The following is a 17733-nucleotide window of genomic DNA, read 5'->3' on the forward strand; positions in this document are numbered from 1 at the left end:
ATCTACGTAACCAACCAATTAAAATTTAAAAAAACCGTCCACCTTGTCACATTTTCCCACACGTACGGCGGACGGAAGTTCTCAGTTCCCACCCATCACGCAAGATGGCGCGCGTCCGCACGTGTCACTCGCCCTTGCTCATTTACTCCTGTTTTTATTGAAAACGCTCAAAATAATGGAAACAATGCCCTCACGCGCTCACGAATAAATAACAAGGGTTAAAAACCAATTGAACCAGCTCATTATTCACGCACTTTCAATGTTTGCGTTCCATTGCTTTCTTTTATTGTAAGTACATATTATATTATTATTGGAAGTACTATAGTCACAGAAGATATAATAGTACCACAGTACCTACTAACGTATAGTTCGTGTTCGTTTCACGTAGAGACCGCTGGCCTTGTACCTGCGTAGTAGGCGATTTATCGATCTATTAGGTGGTATATAAATTGAGGGATGAAAGCGGGGCGTCTATACGGCCGCGCATTGGTTCGTTCATACTTACATTTATTATAAAATATCCTTTCTACATAATTAGCTGAAACTCTATCTTGCACTAGGTATTGGCATCATCATCATTTCAACCTATTACGGGCCACTACCGAGCACGAGCCTCCTCTATACTGAGAAAGGTTTAGGTCATCACGCTGGTTAAGGGCGGATAACCAGACTTTACACACCTTTGAGAACATTATGGGGAACTCTAAGGCATGCAGTTTCCTCACGTTTTCCTTCACCGTCAAAGCAAGTGATACGGAAGGGATCGCCGGGATCGAACCCCGACCTCCTGAATAGGAGGCAGACGTTTTAACCACTAGCGGCTAGCCTATCACCGCATCAGTCTTTGTAATACAGAGGGTTAGGGTAATGGGTTATTAAAAATTAGACACAACAGGTACAATTGTAATGATTTATTAAACCTTACACCAGTCATTGTTCGTAATAATTACAAATTGTGACAATCGAATAAATTAAATAATAATGGTAATAAACGAGTATTTGAGTATTATAATACGGAACCCTAAAAATGAACCGTGCACAATTATTTATATCTGTGCAAACACACAAAAACAAACTTAAAACTAAGAGACCTCTCGTTAAGTCTAGCAATTTTAAGCAAACTTAAAAGTCAACAAAGGTAATATATGTACGTTGCACTAAAGCCCAAGTTTTATTTGGTTCAGCTATAGCACGCGACAGGTTGAGATGGCAATCGGGGTGGGGATGCCCCGCACAACCTCTGCGCTGACCCGGTGCGGGATGGCGCGGGTGACGTGCGGGTGTGCGGGATGGCGCGGGTGACGTGCGGGTGTGCGGGATGGCGCGGGTGTGCAGTTACTCCCCTGCCTCATACCCCGATTGCCATCTCGACCTGTCGCGTGCTATACACATAATTCGACACCATTGCGTAATATTGTTACAACTTGCTGGTATAAAATAATATAAAACTTCGTAGTAGTTATACACAACTACATTAACCAAATACAACCATAGTCACTAAATAAAAAAATATACATAAAATGTAATTCGATCTATTTAAATCTATTAAAAATGAGTACAAGTAGGTAAGTTACACCGATATTATTATTTAAGCAAATAAAAAAAATAGCAAAGAATGGCACTAGTACACAACAGCTTTTTTTTAACAACTTTATATTATGGGCGGACATGATTACGTATAAGGCACCGTCATTTATTTATTATACTATACAGTATTATTAGGATCAAAATACTATTATAAACAAAGTATAAATATGCAAGTGTTTTAAAATAGGACCCATAGAACAATCGCACCATAATGGCTCTTTTACACGTTATGACCCCAAAGGGTTGAGCCAACTTACATTAAGGCCATTTAAAACTAAAGCCACCTATTTTTTCAACGATAGTTACAAGTTGAGTCAACGTAATAATGTGCACATACTTTTATTTGAACAATAGAATAAAATCAAATATTACATTCTAAAATATTATTAATAATTTAATAAATCCTACAATATTATTACTAAAATCTACTATTAATTTTCATTTGGTATATTAATTATGGGTAAGGTAATAAATTAGTAAAATCAGTCTATACTATGTGTGACGTCGGTGGTTAGTATACAATTGTATGGAACATTTAATATTACCGGTTGATAGGTTACAGACAATGATCAATTTAATGTTTCACCCCCGGCCACACACTGCCCGTGCGGCACGGGAAGCAGTGAGATGCCCGAACGAGAAGTATGGCGTGCGGCGTGCGAGAACGTGCGAGTAACGTTGTCACACTATACGTCTCTGCCTCCTTTCCCCGGAACTTCCCAAGCCACACGGGCAGGGGGGGGGGGGGGTTTACTCTAATAGTTATAATATTAGACCTAATTAATCGAGGCAGTTTATGCTAATTTAAATATTGATATTCATATAAATATTTTTAGAGTTACAGACAGAAACACGATTTGGCCTTGATTTATGTACCATGATGAATCAAATAATTAGCACCTAATCTGACTACTCGGGCATCAGCTGATCATGTCGTGTCGTGTGTAAGCGCCTTTACACTAATAAAAATGTGAATGACCTTATTTACTTAATAATGTTTTAATATTTAATTTCTTTTTAGACCTTTTTTGCACAATCAGTACAAACTGTGTCCCATATACTGCCTAATCGTTTATTACATAGGCTTGGGCAAGTACAACGCGAGAAAGCAAGGCTGCTGCTTTCTCACTTTTTGCGTCGAACCTTGTGCCTGTCTACTCAAGCGGAGCGGAGCGGAGTGTTGAGCAAACCCAATCAGATTATTAATACAATGCGACAAGGCTATCTTGGCGCGTGGCCAAAATCGGAACTAACGTTGCCGTCAAGTGTCCCCTTTGTTCTTGTTTGAATAGTCTAAGCATTCTAAGCCTTTGTTATCTAACAGCGCCCCCCTGTCTATGTCATTCAAGTGCCAAAAGAGCCTTGTCGCACTGTATAAGTAAGTATATGCCGTGATAATTTCATTCCGTTATCTGACAAAAATCTGATTTGTCAACAATACACATTTTCGCACCACTCTGCTTCAGTGGACAAGCATTCTTAGCGACCCTTAAAAGTGTGAAATCTTATGTAAGTCAAATTGAAATGTTAGAAACACGTTATTGAGTACAATTGCTTAATATCTAAATGTTACTCGTCATATCACAAAACCTTTCACGCTATTGTCTCTATAACATTATCATTAGTCAATATCTGTAAGTAGTTAGACAAACACCAATAACTAGACACTATTTGAGTATTTAGACAATGTATTAGACAGCCGGCGTCGCTGTCTACCGCTCATATTCACACTTTATTCGTAAAAGAATAACAATATACTAAGTTAGAGAGCATACAAATACAAATTATTGTTTATAAATTTTAATGTAAGTAATAAGAATAGTTGAGATGATGAGCAAACTTTTCTATAACAAGTGGCAATTAAAAATCGCCACTGCCCTACTAAAAATGAACTAAAAAGTACCTACTATTTTTCACATTGGAAAAAGGCGCCATACAGGAGCCATATCGAAATTTTTTTCAAAAAATTCCACAGGCATTTAGAAGTTATGGTGGAATAAATAAACTCACATACACACATGAATCCTGAAAACATTACTTACACTCCTTTTTTTGGTAAAAAGTTGGCTAAAAAGACCAAAAGTTTCTGGTGAAAGCCTAAACGAAAATCGATTATTATTAGGCTTTACACGTTTTTCTGAAGCATAAGAATCGAATTGAAAAGTAAGGTTGAAGTGGCAATGGGCAGGCTAAGGCTGAGATCTGTAGAGCGTACTTTGACTTTGCTCAGACTTAAGATTCAGTTGAAACGAGACAGATTTATGTGAGAGATATAGCTTTGTCTCGTTTTAACTCTGTCTTAAGTCTAAGTCCAGAGTGCGCTCTATAGATCTCACCCTTAGTTTCAAGGGTAGGGGGTACTGGCTGTTGGACCCGAAAGTTCTAGCGTACAAGTAAGCATTATGTGGAGCGCCCTCCAGCAGAATTAGGTATAGTTTTCAACAAGTGTTTTAAATTAAAAAAAAAATGGTTTTAATCAAAAATGTTTTTAAAACTTTCTTTTTCAACCCCTAGCTTTTACCGGTTGCAGTGCGCGACACGATCGAAAATCACCAAACACGCTTTTTCAAATTGTGTTAAGTGTAAATGCTTAAGGTTATAATAACAATAATATTTTTATCAACAAACAAACAAAGTAGGTACATTGAAATCTTCAAGCCAAGATAATCTCGGTGACCGTAAAACGGAACGACCTCACTCGGTAATAATATAACAAGTATTGGCAAATACACGCGGCCTTTGACAAAATATTGACAGAAACGTCGTTAAGGTGAGACACATCGTTAAAATACACACGAGAATTCAATAAAATTGCGCACCCCACTCTTGAAGGTTACCTATTTACATTTTAAATATAGGAGTATGAAAAATTTTCAACCGATAGACGTCCACAGCTGAACTTAGGTCTCTAACACGAATCGTCATAATATAATAGGATCTTGTGTCGAGCGACTTGCTTGAGGTCGTCCGTCCATTTAGTGGGGGGTTTCCCATAACCTTTTTTGTGCGGGGTCGCCATTCAAGGACCTTAGGAACGTTCCAATAAAAATTACTTATACGCTATTTTATACCCTGAAATAAAATAGCGTATAAGGTTTTTTTTTGAACCCTATCGAACATTTCAAATAATAGGTATGCCTACCGAGTTAAGACAGTTTCCGAGGTAGGTCGGACTTCTCGACCTGTCGCGTACTATACGGTAGACCTGTAATAATTTTTCTGGTCACGCCAAGTTCGAAAACTCGAATTCGAGATTTTTAACTATTCAGTTCTTTCTAATTACTAGCTAACCCGTATAGCATGTATAACGTAGAAGAAACGAAGCTCGAACTTCTTGTTTTCAACGTGCATATTAACCCGCTGCTACAGAGGTATTCATATCCAATAACCTTAACACAGAATCACAATATAGGTGTCAAAAGCGAATTGGTTGAAAATTACAAGTACTAATATGACATTAAGCTTCAAACACACTCAACGCGCGACGGTACAACACGGCTTCTAGAAGTGAATCGTTATACAAGGAACTGTATATATATATTTTATAAAAGTACTTACAGTTCGCGCAGAAATTAATGTATATCGACCTTTAGAAGGAGATAGCAGATTTGTAGAGCATTGTCTCTGTCGTTGCCGAAATGTCATTCTAAAGGCCGATGTACATTACTTTCTGCCACGTACTATAACTTCATAGTCGCGAATCGTTCCTCCCTGTGTTGAGGACAATAGGCAGATAAGCTTTCAGCTTTTATAAAATAACGAAGGTCTGGCCCTCGAGGGATCTTAATCCAATATATAGGGTTCACACTGGGATATATGCTGTATAGTAGGTACACTAGCCGGCAGGAAGGATTGTACATAGAAACCTTAGAAAGAGATTTCGGCTTCGTAGAGCGTTATCTCTGTCACGTTTTGTCGGTCTCAACGACAGAGACAACGCTCTACGAAACCGCTATTTCTTTCTAAAGGTCGATGTACAATATTTCCCGCCGGGTACTGTAATTACAGTGCCTTGTATTGTATTACGAACTGTACATATGTCAAACGCGCGCGTTGCGGCCTGCCGCGCAGCGCTTTGTGTGTGTTACAGCCTTAACAGTCAGGTCTTTTTGTCGAGAAATCATCATGCGTACAAATGTCTTGGCAAACACTGGAGAGCAAATTATGCAAACGATCTGTCAGAAAAACTATATTTAGCAATTTTATAAGCAAATGTAGGTAACTACTTATTTCGTGATACTGAGAATAGTGTGTTTAAACAATCAACTATCAAAACATAATCACAGATTTTTCTCTGAAAGTACCTACTGCACAGTATTGGTAGATAGATCCCTGAATCGCTGGACGACACCAAACGAATCACAGGGTAGGTATAGTACGCGACAGGTCGAGACGGCAATCGGGGTATAAAGCTGGAAGACGCCCCATACACACGCACGTCACCGCGCTATCCCGAACCGGGTTAGCGCGGAGGCTATGCGGTAGTGCGGGGGGTCCCCACGCCGATTGCCATCTCAACCTGTCGCGTACTGTACCGGTGCACATAAGTGGCATACCGCACAAGACCATGGATTGTGGAAATCCCCAGAGATCTATGGCCGGTAGTGGACGTTACTCATTCGATTGAGAGTCTGACTCGCACTTGGCCGGTGTTTTGGCCAAAGCTCAAAAACTACTCTAACAGCCTAGCCACTTCGTAGAAAAAGGCCGGTAAATAAAATAAGATACACCTTACATATTTTTCAGGAAGGCATCACTTATTTCTTAAAATAATTAAGATTAATCTTGAAATGCTCTGCTTACGATCACAGTAAGTAATTAAAAATTCGTTGATTTTAATAATCACATATACATAAGTATACGGTGCCGTTTGATAGTTAATATACGAAATAAAAAATAGTTATATATTTTTTAAATATGTAGATAATGGTTTAAGAATCAAATTAATTTGTGTTTTTCATATTATATAAGATAATCTTATTTATTCGTATATAATTATAATATTGTACGATAGACAATATTATAATTATTGTATTAGAATAATTTATTTAGCGATTACTAGATTACAATTTAAAAACACAATCACTTTGAGATTCACACGTAAAATCACTCCACGCATTTTAAATTGTCACAACAGTTAGGGGGCATCCATAAATTACGTCAGGTGTTTTTTTTAATTTTCTGTTTTGAATTGAAAAATTGCGTGATATTTGCTGAGACCCAACGTAAGATTAGATGAGATTTGATTCGACCCCCTCCTTCCTTTAAACATCTCACGTAATTTATGTACGCCCCCTTATTAGTACAACTCAATCTTACAGCTAAAGTGGCTAAGTCAAAAATATTGCTTGATCAAATGAATCAGTTCGATTTGCTAAATCTGTATCGGACAGACTTTAAAAAGTCAGTTATGACGTAGCATATAACATGCCCCAATTCCATTCGCTACAAATCCGTAACAGGTCCAAAAACTACCGTCGAGTTTGCAGATGTATTTGTCAAGTTATTTGGCAAGTTGTTTGTCAAATTGTTTGTGGAATTATTGGTCGAGTTGCTGGTGCGTCGCGTGCGCGGATCGTGTTCGTTGTCGGTTGGTAAAGAGTCTGGCCCGTTGGTGATTTGGCCGTTGAATCTGGAGCGCAACTGCGTGACTAGACGTTCGAGTCTGCAAGTGAGGTAAGCCTTAAAATATAATAAAATAGTCTTCGATTAAAAGGAGTTTATACAGGGAATAAAATCTAGCTGACATAGTACAAAGAAATTATTTACTTTGTCCAAATTGATGATTTTTTAAATAATTTTTTGCTTCAGGTTTGACTGCGTAGTAATCTGATGCTCAGTAGGTAGATTTAGAAGAACAAAAACAGTTTGTGTATAAGGTATGTTTTTTTTAATTTAATTTAAATAATTGGTAATTGGCGCCGATTCTGACTTTTTTTTCTTTTTAATATTGCTAAAAATTACGGAAAATTAATTTTAAATTTTAGTGCTACTCTATACCTAAATTCAAACACTATGCTCAAGACTGGCACCTAAAGTCATTCAGTCAAAGGTTTTACAGTTCTTAGTTAAATTAAGTTACGTCTATCCTTTTCTTATTATATTGGAAAGACAAAAAAAAATTAAAAACTATTAAATTTAGTTGCGATCAGAATCAGTACCCATATTTGCCTAAGACACAATTTACAGGATACCTAAAACCAAAGATGCGATGTGGTATAAACAGACTTACTTAAGGGCATGCTCTTCCGCGTTTATCTTGGCTCTACGAGCGTCTGCAAGATCCTTGCGCAGGCGCAGTCTCTCACACTCGGCGTCTTCCACGTTACCATTCATACGGCTCTCGTTGGGTTCGAACCTATCAATAAATTAACAAAATGATAAGCCTGGTATTATAGATATCGAACACTGAGAAAGCTACGAGTAATTGTGATACTAGTTTATTAAAATATTTAAGTAAACTTTTACAAGTGCTTTTGAATCGTCACAATAAGTTACCACTGTTTCGGAAAATAACCCATCTTTTCACTTTGCCGTTGTCGGGTAAAGTGTTTAGATCTGACAGGTAGGTATATGATTTAACTGGACTATTTTCATTTTAAGTAGATATTTCCTATGAGAAAAGTATTTCTACATTAGGAATTAGAAGGCTCAGCCACTCAGCGGGCGACACGGAGACAACTCGCTATACTCGCAATTTCCCTCCGTGACCAAACTCAGAAATGAGGAGATCCGTGGAAGAACCAGAGTAATCGACATAGGACATCATCATCATCATGCTCAACCCATCGCCCGGATCACTACAGAGCACGGGTCTCCTCTCAGAATGAGAAGGGTTTTGGCCATAGTCTACCACGCTGGCCATAGCTCACTGGGTAGCAAAGCTGGGGTGACAACGAGTGATACATATTTTGGGGTGCAAGGCGCTAGGAATGGCGACCTCGCAGCGAAAAGTACAGCGTAGGCAGACTCACTAGGTAGACAGACGACATCGAGAAATAAGTTGCAGGAAGCCGCTGAATTCAGGCGGCCCAAGACCATGACATGAAAAAGACCCTATAAGAAACCTACACCCAGCAATGCACGTCTATCGTTGACGACTATGATGAGGATGATACTGGCAAGTCTTCCTACTTACCCAGTGGTGATCCTAAAGACGCGGAGTTCGTCCTCCAGTTTAACAATCCGATCCATCATGCGTCGCTTGTCCGCTTCCGAAGCACGCAGAGAGCTCTGCAACAAATAAAACATACGTCATATGAAATGTCATTCTAAAGGTCGATGTACATTACTCTCGGCCGCGTACTGTAGGTATTAGTATGAGCCTATGAGGTCTCACAGTGAATTCCACCAATCAGATTATTGAAAATTGACGTGACACAATCATCTAATTGGTGGAACGCTCGAACGCACTCTGTGAGCCTCATAGCAATGATTCTGATTACGGGTGTAATGCTGAGATCTATAGAGCGCACTTTGACTTTGCTCAGACTTAAGGCACTGTTAAAACGAAACAGCGGTATATCGCTGGCATAAATCTGTCTCGTTTTAACTGAAACTTAAATCTAAGCAAAATCAAAGTGCGCTCTATAGATTATTATAGGTCCCTCAAATTGCTATTGGTACCTACGCGTTTTTTTGGAAAAATCTAACGAAGTCACGAGCATCATCTACTAAAGTAATAATTTGCAACAATCGGCAATTTATTTCTCCAACCTAAGCAAATGGTAGTTCCATCTCTCAAGAGATTACTTTGTTCATTCATTTAAAATATATACCTAGGTAGATATTATCGAAGAAATGTCTGTATAGAGATTTTCTATGGTTCAAGTCAAAAGCTCGAGTAAGCGGTACCTACTGTACGGTTAATTTATTCGCGAACACGACCGGGATATGCTGACCGCGTGCATCTATAAAGGTTCTGTAGACTTTGGGGCCTCTGATTCGCACAAAATAATATGACAGTTAAAATACATAAGTCTCTGAAGTCTGAAAAGACTTTGCCTGGAAATTCAGTTAGATTAATGAATGTAATTCAACATCCTTTTCTTCTGTAGAAATCTGAAAATTGATAATGGTAGATACCTACCTACTGATAACGAGCGCAACAAAATTTAAGAGTAGGTATTCACATCTTTTTCTTACCAATGTAATAAGAAAAGGACAGACAAACCTAATTTAATTTAGAACTGTCAAACCTCGAGACTTTAGGTGCCAGTCGTGCCTATTGTAGAGTGCACTAAAAATTAAATTCATTTTTCGTAATTTTTTAGCAATATTAAAAATAAGATGCCGATACTTTAGTTTAGCGAGACATCAGAATTGAAGCCACTAATAATAATTAATCAATTTAGAATGAACAGTAACAATAGGTATCGATTAACTCTGACAAGTTTTAGGTATGTAGCTACTTATACCTACTTTAGTATCCTATCTTTGTATCGACATCATAGGGAGAAAATAAAAGAATCCGCAGATATCAAGTACCCTTATTATAAATGCGAAAGTGTGTTTGTTTGTTGGTTTATTGGTTTGTTGGTTTGTCCTTCAATCACGTCGCAACGGTGCAACGGATTGACGTGATTTTTTGCATGGGTATAGATAAAGATCTGGAGAGTGACATAGGCTACTTTATCCCGAAAAAGGATTGAGTTCCCACGGGATTTTTAAAAACCTAATTACACGCGGACGAAGTCGCGGGCATCAGCTAGTGTATCTATATGCGAGTGCAAACCACAGGCAAACAGACGGACATTCGTCACATCGGCTAGTTCTGTTTGTTCCTTTGCGTTACGGACCATAGACGTATAAATAAACGAAGAAAGGTACATAAAGCCAGGTTCACACTTGTTGTTATTAGGAACCGGGCTAGAGGAGCATGCAACAATCTCTATGGACCTGCTACGCACTAAATTGGATTTCCTAACAAGAATTTTTTATGGGGATTTGTAGCCTTTGCTTATAAGCTGTGCCATGTTTGGTTTGTAGAACACGAATTTTGTTTGGAATAGCTGTAGAATGTATTTTTTCGATTGAGAAATGAAGTACCATTTAGAGCCTCTACCAATTTGACCTTCATATTCGAATTACAATATTGACGTGCCGTTTTACCAAATCCCCACTAATAGTCTGTCTGGCTGTCTGTCTGTCGATAACCTTTTTTGGACTCAATGGCTTAACCGATCTTGACAAAATTTAGCAGAGATGCAAGGTATTTCTGTGCCGAGCCTGGTGTCTGGTGACAAACATACTAATAATAAATTAGGTACCTACATATTAGGCACTTAAAACCAACAAAATTTTACGTATTTTGGAACACCCTCTATTTAATAATCTCTGAGAAATGATTTATTTTTAAAATAGTCAAAATAAGTAAACCGTATTCGTAGAAATCACAAAATCTATGGAGCCGATACCTACTCAAGCATGAAAGTTGTGCACAAGTCAGCTACATGTTACTGAGATTCTGTAAACACGTTCAGTCACGTATCCAAGATTTCTCTAGGAAAGCGTTTCCTGTAATAATTGTACGTGCATGGCCTGCTAAGCGGAATAGACACGAGACGTCAGTGGGCAAGCGGCGACATGGAGTGAAAGCAATAAGCCAAAGTTTGAACTTGAGTAAAAGTGATAAATAAAAAAGTAAAACAAACTGTAATTATATCGCCAACTTTAGATGTCCTTACGGCTAAGTTTTCGATATGAAATTAGCCGAATAAGTATATGCCACCTTTTTACCAATGCTTCGTTTAGAAAAGGAAAGCATCATTTTTATTTAGCATAAGGATGTGTGCAACTACATACCTACCAAATAAATAAATAATAAATAAATAAAATGTTTTTATTTCGATCCACAAAAGGATCATATTGGTGTCAGTACCTATCCAAAGGCGAGAGTATCTATTTGTAGATATAATGCGCCTAGTAAAACTTGGAGATGCCTAGATCGACTAAAGGTTTCCATACTCTCCCCATGCCCACCATGTAGCTGCTTTATGAAACTAATAATCCATACTAATATTATATAATAAATATGAAAAAAAAACTCTATTTTAGAATGTACAGGTAAAGCCCTTTCATATGATACCCCACTTGGTATCCTAGTTATCTTACTTCGAAAATTGAATAGGTATACTAATTATTTGTTCTCTTGACAGACACGACGGACAGATGGACAGCAAGTCAATTAACTTATTACTATCGGTGTATAGGAACGAGTAGAATAGAATAGAATGTTTTTTTATTCATGTAAACTTTTGACAAGTACCTACTTATGAATAGTCAGATAGTTTTAATTTACCACTGGTTCGAGTGTTAATTGGACGCGGAAATGCTCAGTCCGTCATATTTTTGTTTGTAAATGTAGGCTATGTCACCGGATGTCCATCCGGTGACATAGCCTACATCATACCTCATTCACCAAAATCGACTCAGTAGTTTAGGCGCTACGGTGTAACATACGGACCTAAATATAAACATATAGATTGCTAAAATCAATACGCTTTCTTTTAGCTTTTCTTAGACGGGTAAAAAGAACAGATCAAGCTAAGCTAAAGGCAACACAGGATACAATTCCCAAGCACTAACCCGTTTGCCTATCAGTTTAGCACTCGCGCATACCATTAGCGCGGGGTGCTAAGCGCGTTTTTGCACGTCAATTAACTTATTACTATCGGCGTATAGGTACGAGTGTTAATTAGACGCGCAAATGCGCTGCTCCTACGTCCGCCCGTATTTGGTTAACGCGTGATTATCGCGGGATCGCGCAAATCAGTTTGGGATTCTGGCGATAATAACGGCCGAATTCCACATACAAAACAGATTTTTTTTAAATAGGAGGTGGTATTTTGCAAAATTTAATAAGAATTCATAGGTATATCTATCAATAAGTATTATTTGCATTTTGTGCATTTTGCTTTGTACCTAGTAGGTACAAAGCAAAATATATGTGTTTATATTTACCATATACCATATGTGTTTTTATATAAGTGACGTAGTATATGTAAAATTTATGTATGGTATGTGTTCCAAATAAAATAAAATAAATATCGTGTTAGATTTTTCCGTTAGATATTAATTTCCAACTAGCTGATGCCCGCGTCTTCGTCCGCGTGGAATAAGGTTTATTACAATCCCGTGGGAACTCTTTGATTTTCCGGGATAAAAAAGTAGCCTATGTCACTCTCCAGGTCTTTAAATCCATGCGAAAAATAACGTCAATCCGTTGCGATGTGATTAAATGACAAACCAACAAACAGACACACTTTTGCAATTTTATAACATGGGTACTGATTCCAATTCATCCTACATTTATACCCACAGATATGAGATAACATCTATATAACGATGTGTAACGCTCGCGTAAATCGTCAGTTATGATTCGAAATCCAGGTTCGCGGGTGGGCGGGCGGGCGGCAGCGGCGGGTGACGTCACGCAGGGGTGGCGCCTGCACGCTGCCATCCACTCACATCTGCCAATATTTACCCAGCGCCCCTCCCTACGCACCCGTTCATATTTCAAATGCTCGCAGGGGGACGGTAAAGACTACAAAATACCGGGTAACTCGGCTGACTGTTACACTGAAGCGTACCAAAATGGAAAATAATAAAAGGAAGCTGTATGTCGGTTTTAGTTTTTTTAGCATAATTCCAATAAAGGTTCTTACTAATAAATAATTATTACTAGCAATAATGCTAGCTAGGCTACAAATGATTTAAATTATTTTCTAAAATCCTGCCTTATTGGGGGGTCAAGAAATAAAGAAAACCTATAAGAAAGTTTTTAGACCCAGCGGTTAAAGGTGTATGTGGATTGTGGATATCTCAGTCAGTGGATTTATTATTTTTTGTATAAGTAGGTAGTTAATAAGTGCAGATATTTTTAGTCTTTATTTTTGATGCTAATCGAACTATGAATACCTAGCAGGCAGTAGCGTGCAGGTCATAGAGGCATAAATGCACTGCTTACCCCAGTTGTAATGGCTCAATGAATATTTTCATTATGACCTGCAGTAGCAGGCACAGAATTGAATTTAGGAGTCGGAGGTGAAAAACTCCATTTCAGATCTTGCAAAACACGCCTTTATTTAGAGCTTTCCAAAAATTTAGAGTAGAGTTTGGCAATTAAGACAGTGATGCTGAATTTTGAAACCTAATAATTATTTACGATGAGATTTACAAAGAATAACACAGAAGATAGCAACGTTTTTGCAAAGGTTGGTGTGACGCGTCGGTGTAACAGACGGCCCCGTCAAACTATTGGATCGTACGAATGCCCTCGTATTCGAATGAATCGATGCGTTTTGCTCTTCACCGACTCACGGTGATTTTATAATCCGCAGTGCGAGCGGGTGCGCGACCGGCGCGGCGGAACCCCTCGCGGCATAATCGAATAAATTGAATACTATTATTTAATAAAGATCTTCACAAAATAAAACAAGCAACACCGATGCGATGTTAGAGTTAACACTGTTACACGCTAAACATAACGAAGCTAAAATTGTCTGGTCTAATTTTCTAGCGGAGAACATAAGGAGTTAGTACCCACAACTTTTTTAGGGTTCCGTACACAAAGAGTAAAACGGATCCCTATTAATATCACTCTGTCTGTGTCTGTCACTGGTCTCTAGCTCGTAGACGAAATGATTTTCAAACCTGAAATTTTGTTATTATTTAGTTTAGGTATGTAGTTTAGTGTTTAGAACGTTGACCCGAATATTGAATTAAAAATTCAATTAAATTATTTTTTAACCGACTTCAAAAAAAGGAGGAGGTTCTCAATTCGTCGGAATCTTTTTTTTTTTTTTTTTTTTTTTTTTTTTTTTTTATTTTCCCCGATTACTCAAAAACGCCTGGACCGATTTTGAAAATTCTTTTTTTGTTTAAAAGGGTATACTTCAAAGTTGGTCCCATTTCAATTTGGTGAAGATCTGATGAACATCTTCGAAGATAGATACTGGAACTCCTCAACGGATAAGAGTAAATTGTTCGCGATCAGTGTAATAGCTTAGTAAACAGTAGATTTTTAACCAGTCATAGCATAATTCCATGGGGCCACTAAAATTGTGAAATAAAAATTTTTACAAAAAAATAAAAACCGACTTCGTTACATAAACACTAAAAATTGAAAAATAATTTAATTTATTACCGAATATATTATGTATACAAGAGTTAATATAGTTCCATAATAATATTTTTTGGGGTCGGTGCCAATGAGGTGCCATTGTGGAGTCCCATAAAAATATGAAGTCCAGACGATTCGCGCAGCTAAAGCTAATTGGCACCGGCACCAAAAAGTATTATTATGGAACTATATTAACTCTTGTATACATAATATATTCGGTAATAAATTAAATTATTTTTCAATTTTTAGTGTTTATGTAACGAAGTCGGTTTTTATTTTTTTTGTAAAAATTTTTATTCTATAGTAATCGATGGACGACGTAGAAGTAATCCATCCATACTTCCATGCTTATATTATAAATGCGATGTCTGTCTGTCTGCTAGCTTTTCACGCCCCATCCATTCAATCGATTTTGACGAAAATTGGTACAGAGATAGCTTGCATCTCGGGGAAGGATGGGCTACTTTTTAACCCAGAAAATCAAAGAGTTACCACGGGATTTTCAAAAACCTAAATCCAAGCGGACGAAGTCGCGGCAATTGATATTGGAGGTATAGGTACCTAGGTAGGCCAAGTGTTAGCGCACTTATAATAATTAATTATCTCTGACAGAAGTCACGTGATTGTTGCATCACCATCTTGAATCGATTGGTATAAAAGCGAGTATTAGATGATTCTTAAGGCAGTCTGTGTTCACCCACAGACTCATTCGACTATTAGGTAAATGCTTTTGTGTTTAGGTCGCATTTCTGATTGAGTGGTTTCAATAGCAATTGTGCCCTAATCAAGTTAATATTGCAGTAAGGTTATTATGAAAGGCAAAACTCTCGATAAGCCGCTGTATGTCGTGGTTACTATTTAGCTTCACTTCTGATATGTTTATACAAGTAAAGCCTTTTTAAACTCGAGATCCCAACTCCTCAGCTCTGATAGTGTAAGGAATTGCATTATTAAATCGTGGTGATGCCACGGGATTTTTAAAGAATCATACCTTTAAATATTTTTACGAAATTTGTTACTGAGATATCTTGCATCTCGGGGACGGGCTACTTTTGTCCTGGAAAATCAAAAGTTCCCACAGGATTTTTAAAACCCTAAATCCACGCGGGCGAAGCCGCGGGCATCAGCTAGTCTAGTAATAACAATAAACACAGACTAAAGCCCCATTGTCACCTCACGTCACTTGCACTTTTCCCCACCCACAACACAAACAGCACATAGCAACACATCAACACGTATTTTTTTGCGTTTTTTCGATTCGGCGCTATTAAGGTTTATTTACACGCGCGTTGGGTGGTCGTCGAGTGCTCTCAACGCTCTTTGACGTCACACCTTACATCTCGCGGGCGAGTGTTTGCCCGCGAAACTACCGACGCACTCGGATGATGCGTACCTCAAAAATTTATGGCTCTGAGGATATATTCAAACGTGTAAATTGCATTCCGTTTAGAGCAAGTCGGAAACCTGTATATAGCAGGTTCTAAAATTAGAGTTTTTAAATTGACTGACAAAATATTAGAAAGAAAGAAAAGCACCTAATAGGTCGCTACTTACAGTGTTCATCATCATCATCATCATCAACCCATCACCGGCTCACTACAGAGCACGGGTCTCCTCTCAGAGTGAGAAGGGTTTTGACCATAGTTTACCACGCTGTCCATGTGCGGATTGGTAGACTTCACACACCTTTGAGAACATTATGGAGAACTCTTAGGCATGCAGGTTTCCTTACGATGTTTTCCTTCACCGCTAAAGCAAGTGATATTTAATTAATTAAAACGCACATAACTCTGAAAAGTAAGAGGTGCGTGCCCGGGATCGAACCCCCGACCTCCGAAATCTTTTTCAAAAGGTCGATGTACAACAACTTACAGTGCGACAAGGCTCTTTTGGCGCGTGGCGAAAATCGGAACTAACATTGCCGTCAAGTGTCCCCTTACCTCTTTGCCGCCCTTTGCCCTTGTTTGAATAGTCTTTGTTCTACAACTACACCCCAATGTCAATGTCATTCAAGTGCCAAAAGAGCCTTGTCTTACTGTAGTTTTTATTGTCACCTAAAATTGGGTGTGTTACTACTTTCTTATCGGACTTCGCAACTTAATAAATCTATTAATGAAATATTAGAAAAAAAGTCAATTAAAAAGCTTATTTATAAAATGAAACACAAATGAATAATAAATTAATAATGATTTTTACTAACTGGCAAACTTAACTTTAATAATAATTCCATCCGGAACGCAATGTCATCTACCAGAATGTACAAAAACTAAAACAACACACTTTCACCACTTTCAACTAGATGTCGCAGTATTGAGGAGATTCAGTACTTTCGTGTTGTAGTTTGTAGCAGCGCCATCTATTTCATAATAACTGTTTATTATCATGCTATTTAGATGGCGTTGATACGTTTATATATCCAATTTAGTACTGTACTTATCACAAGAACCCGAGAGTCGAGGCCCTAGCCCCTAATGTTAAAAAAATGCCCCTAGTGTTAGTGTGTGTTTAAGGTTTTCAAGTTTACATGACATAAGCAAACGTTATATAATGCGCACAAAATGACAACTTACTCGCCATTTTAACTTTGTGTCAACTGTCATGTCAAAAGTACGACTTTAGTCCTTATTTTAAAGCTGAACCGTACTTTTGATATGCCAGTTGACATAGAGTTAAAATGGCGAGTGAGTTTTCATTTGTTACAGACTATAAAAAAAATCTTACCTTGATTTCTTCAAGCGTTCTCTCAGCAAGTTTGGACTCAGCTGAGGCCAAGCCACTCTGAAACAAAATACATCTTTTAATTTTGCTTGCAATAAAAATACATTCAATAGAACAATTTCTAAACATTCCTCCCAAGCGACTTAGTTTTTAAAAATATATTTTCATTTCATTTTTTGTTCCTTAAAGCGACGTCTTATGTGGGCGATTCAAAGCGAACTCAATAGATATGACAGTTTGATATAATCAAACGAGTTCCCATAGGATTTTAAAAACCTAAATCCACGCGGACGAAGTCGCAGGCA

General features: G+C 37.9%; 1 protein-coding gene across 2 annotated transcripts in view; it reads right to left on the reverse strand.

The window, feature by feature from the left end:
• Window positions 1-896: 896 nt before the first annotated feature.
• LOC117990692 (uncharacterized) overlaps window positions 897-17733 on the reverse strand; it is a 34078-nt gene continuing 17241 nt past the window's right edge. Inside the window, exons 4-7 of one of the 2 annotated variants that reach the window (XM_034978166.2) lie at window positions 17432-17488; window positions 8726-8820; window positions 7820-7945; window positions 897-7252 (exon numbers count right to left, since the gene is read on the reverse strand). In XM_034978166.2, coding sequence (XP_034834057.1) covers window positions 7033-7252; window positions 7820-7945; window positions 8726-8820; window positions 17432-17488 — 498 coding nt within the window. In that variant the 3' untranslated portion in view covers window positions 897-7032. Of the gene's footprint in view, window positions 7270-7819; window positions 7946-8725; window positions 8821-17431; window positions 17489-17733 lie in introns of both variants that reach the window. The other variant, XM_034978167.2, reaches the window with a different exon arrangement.

The sequence above is a fragment of the Maniola hyperantus genome, chromosome 18 (assembly GCF_902806685.2).
Source record: "Maniola hyperantus chromosome 18, iAphHyp1.2, whole genome shotgun sequence".
Taxonomy (NCBI): Eukaryota; Metazoa; Arthropoda; class Insecta; order Lepidoptera; family Nymphalidae; genus Maniola; species Maniola hyperantus.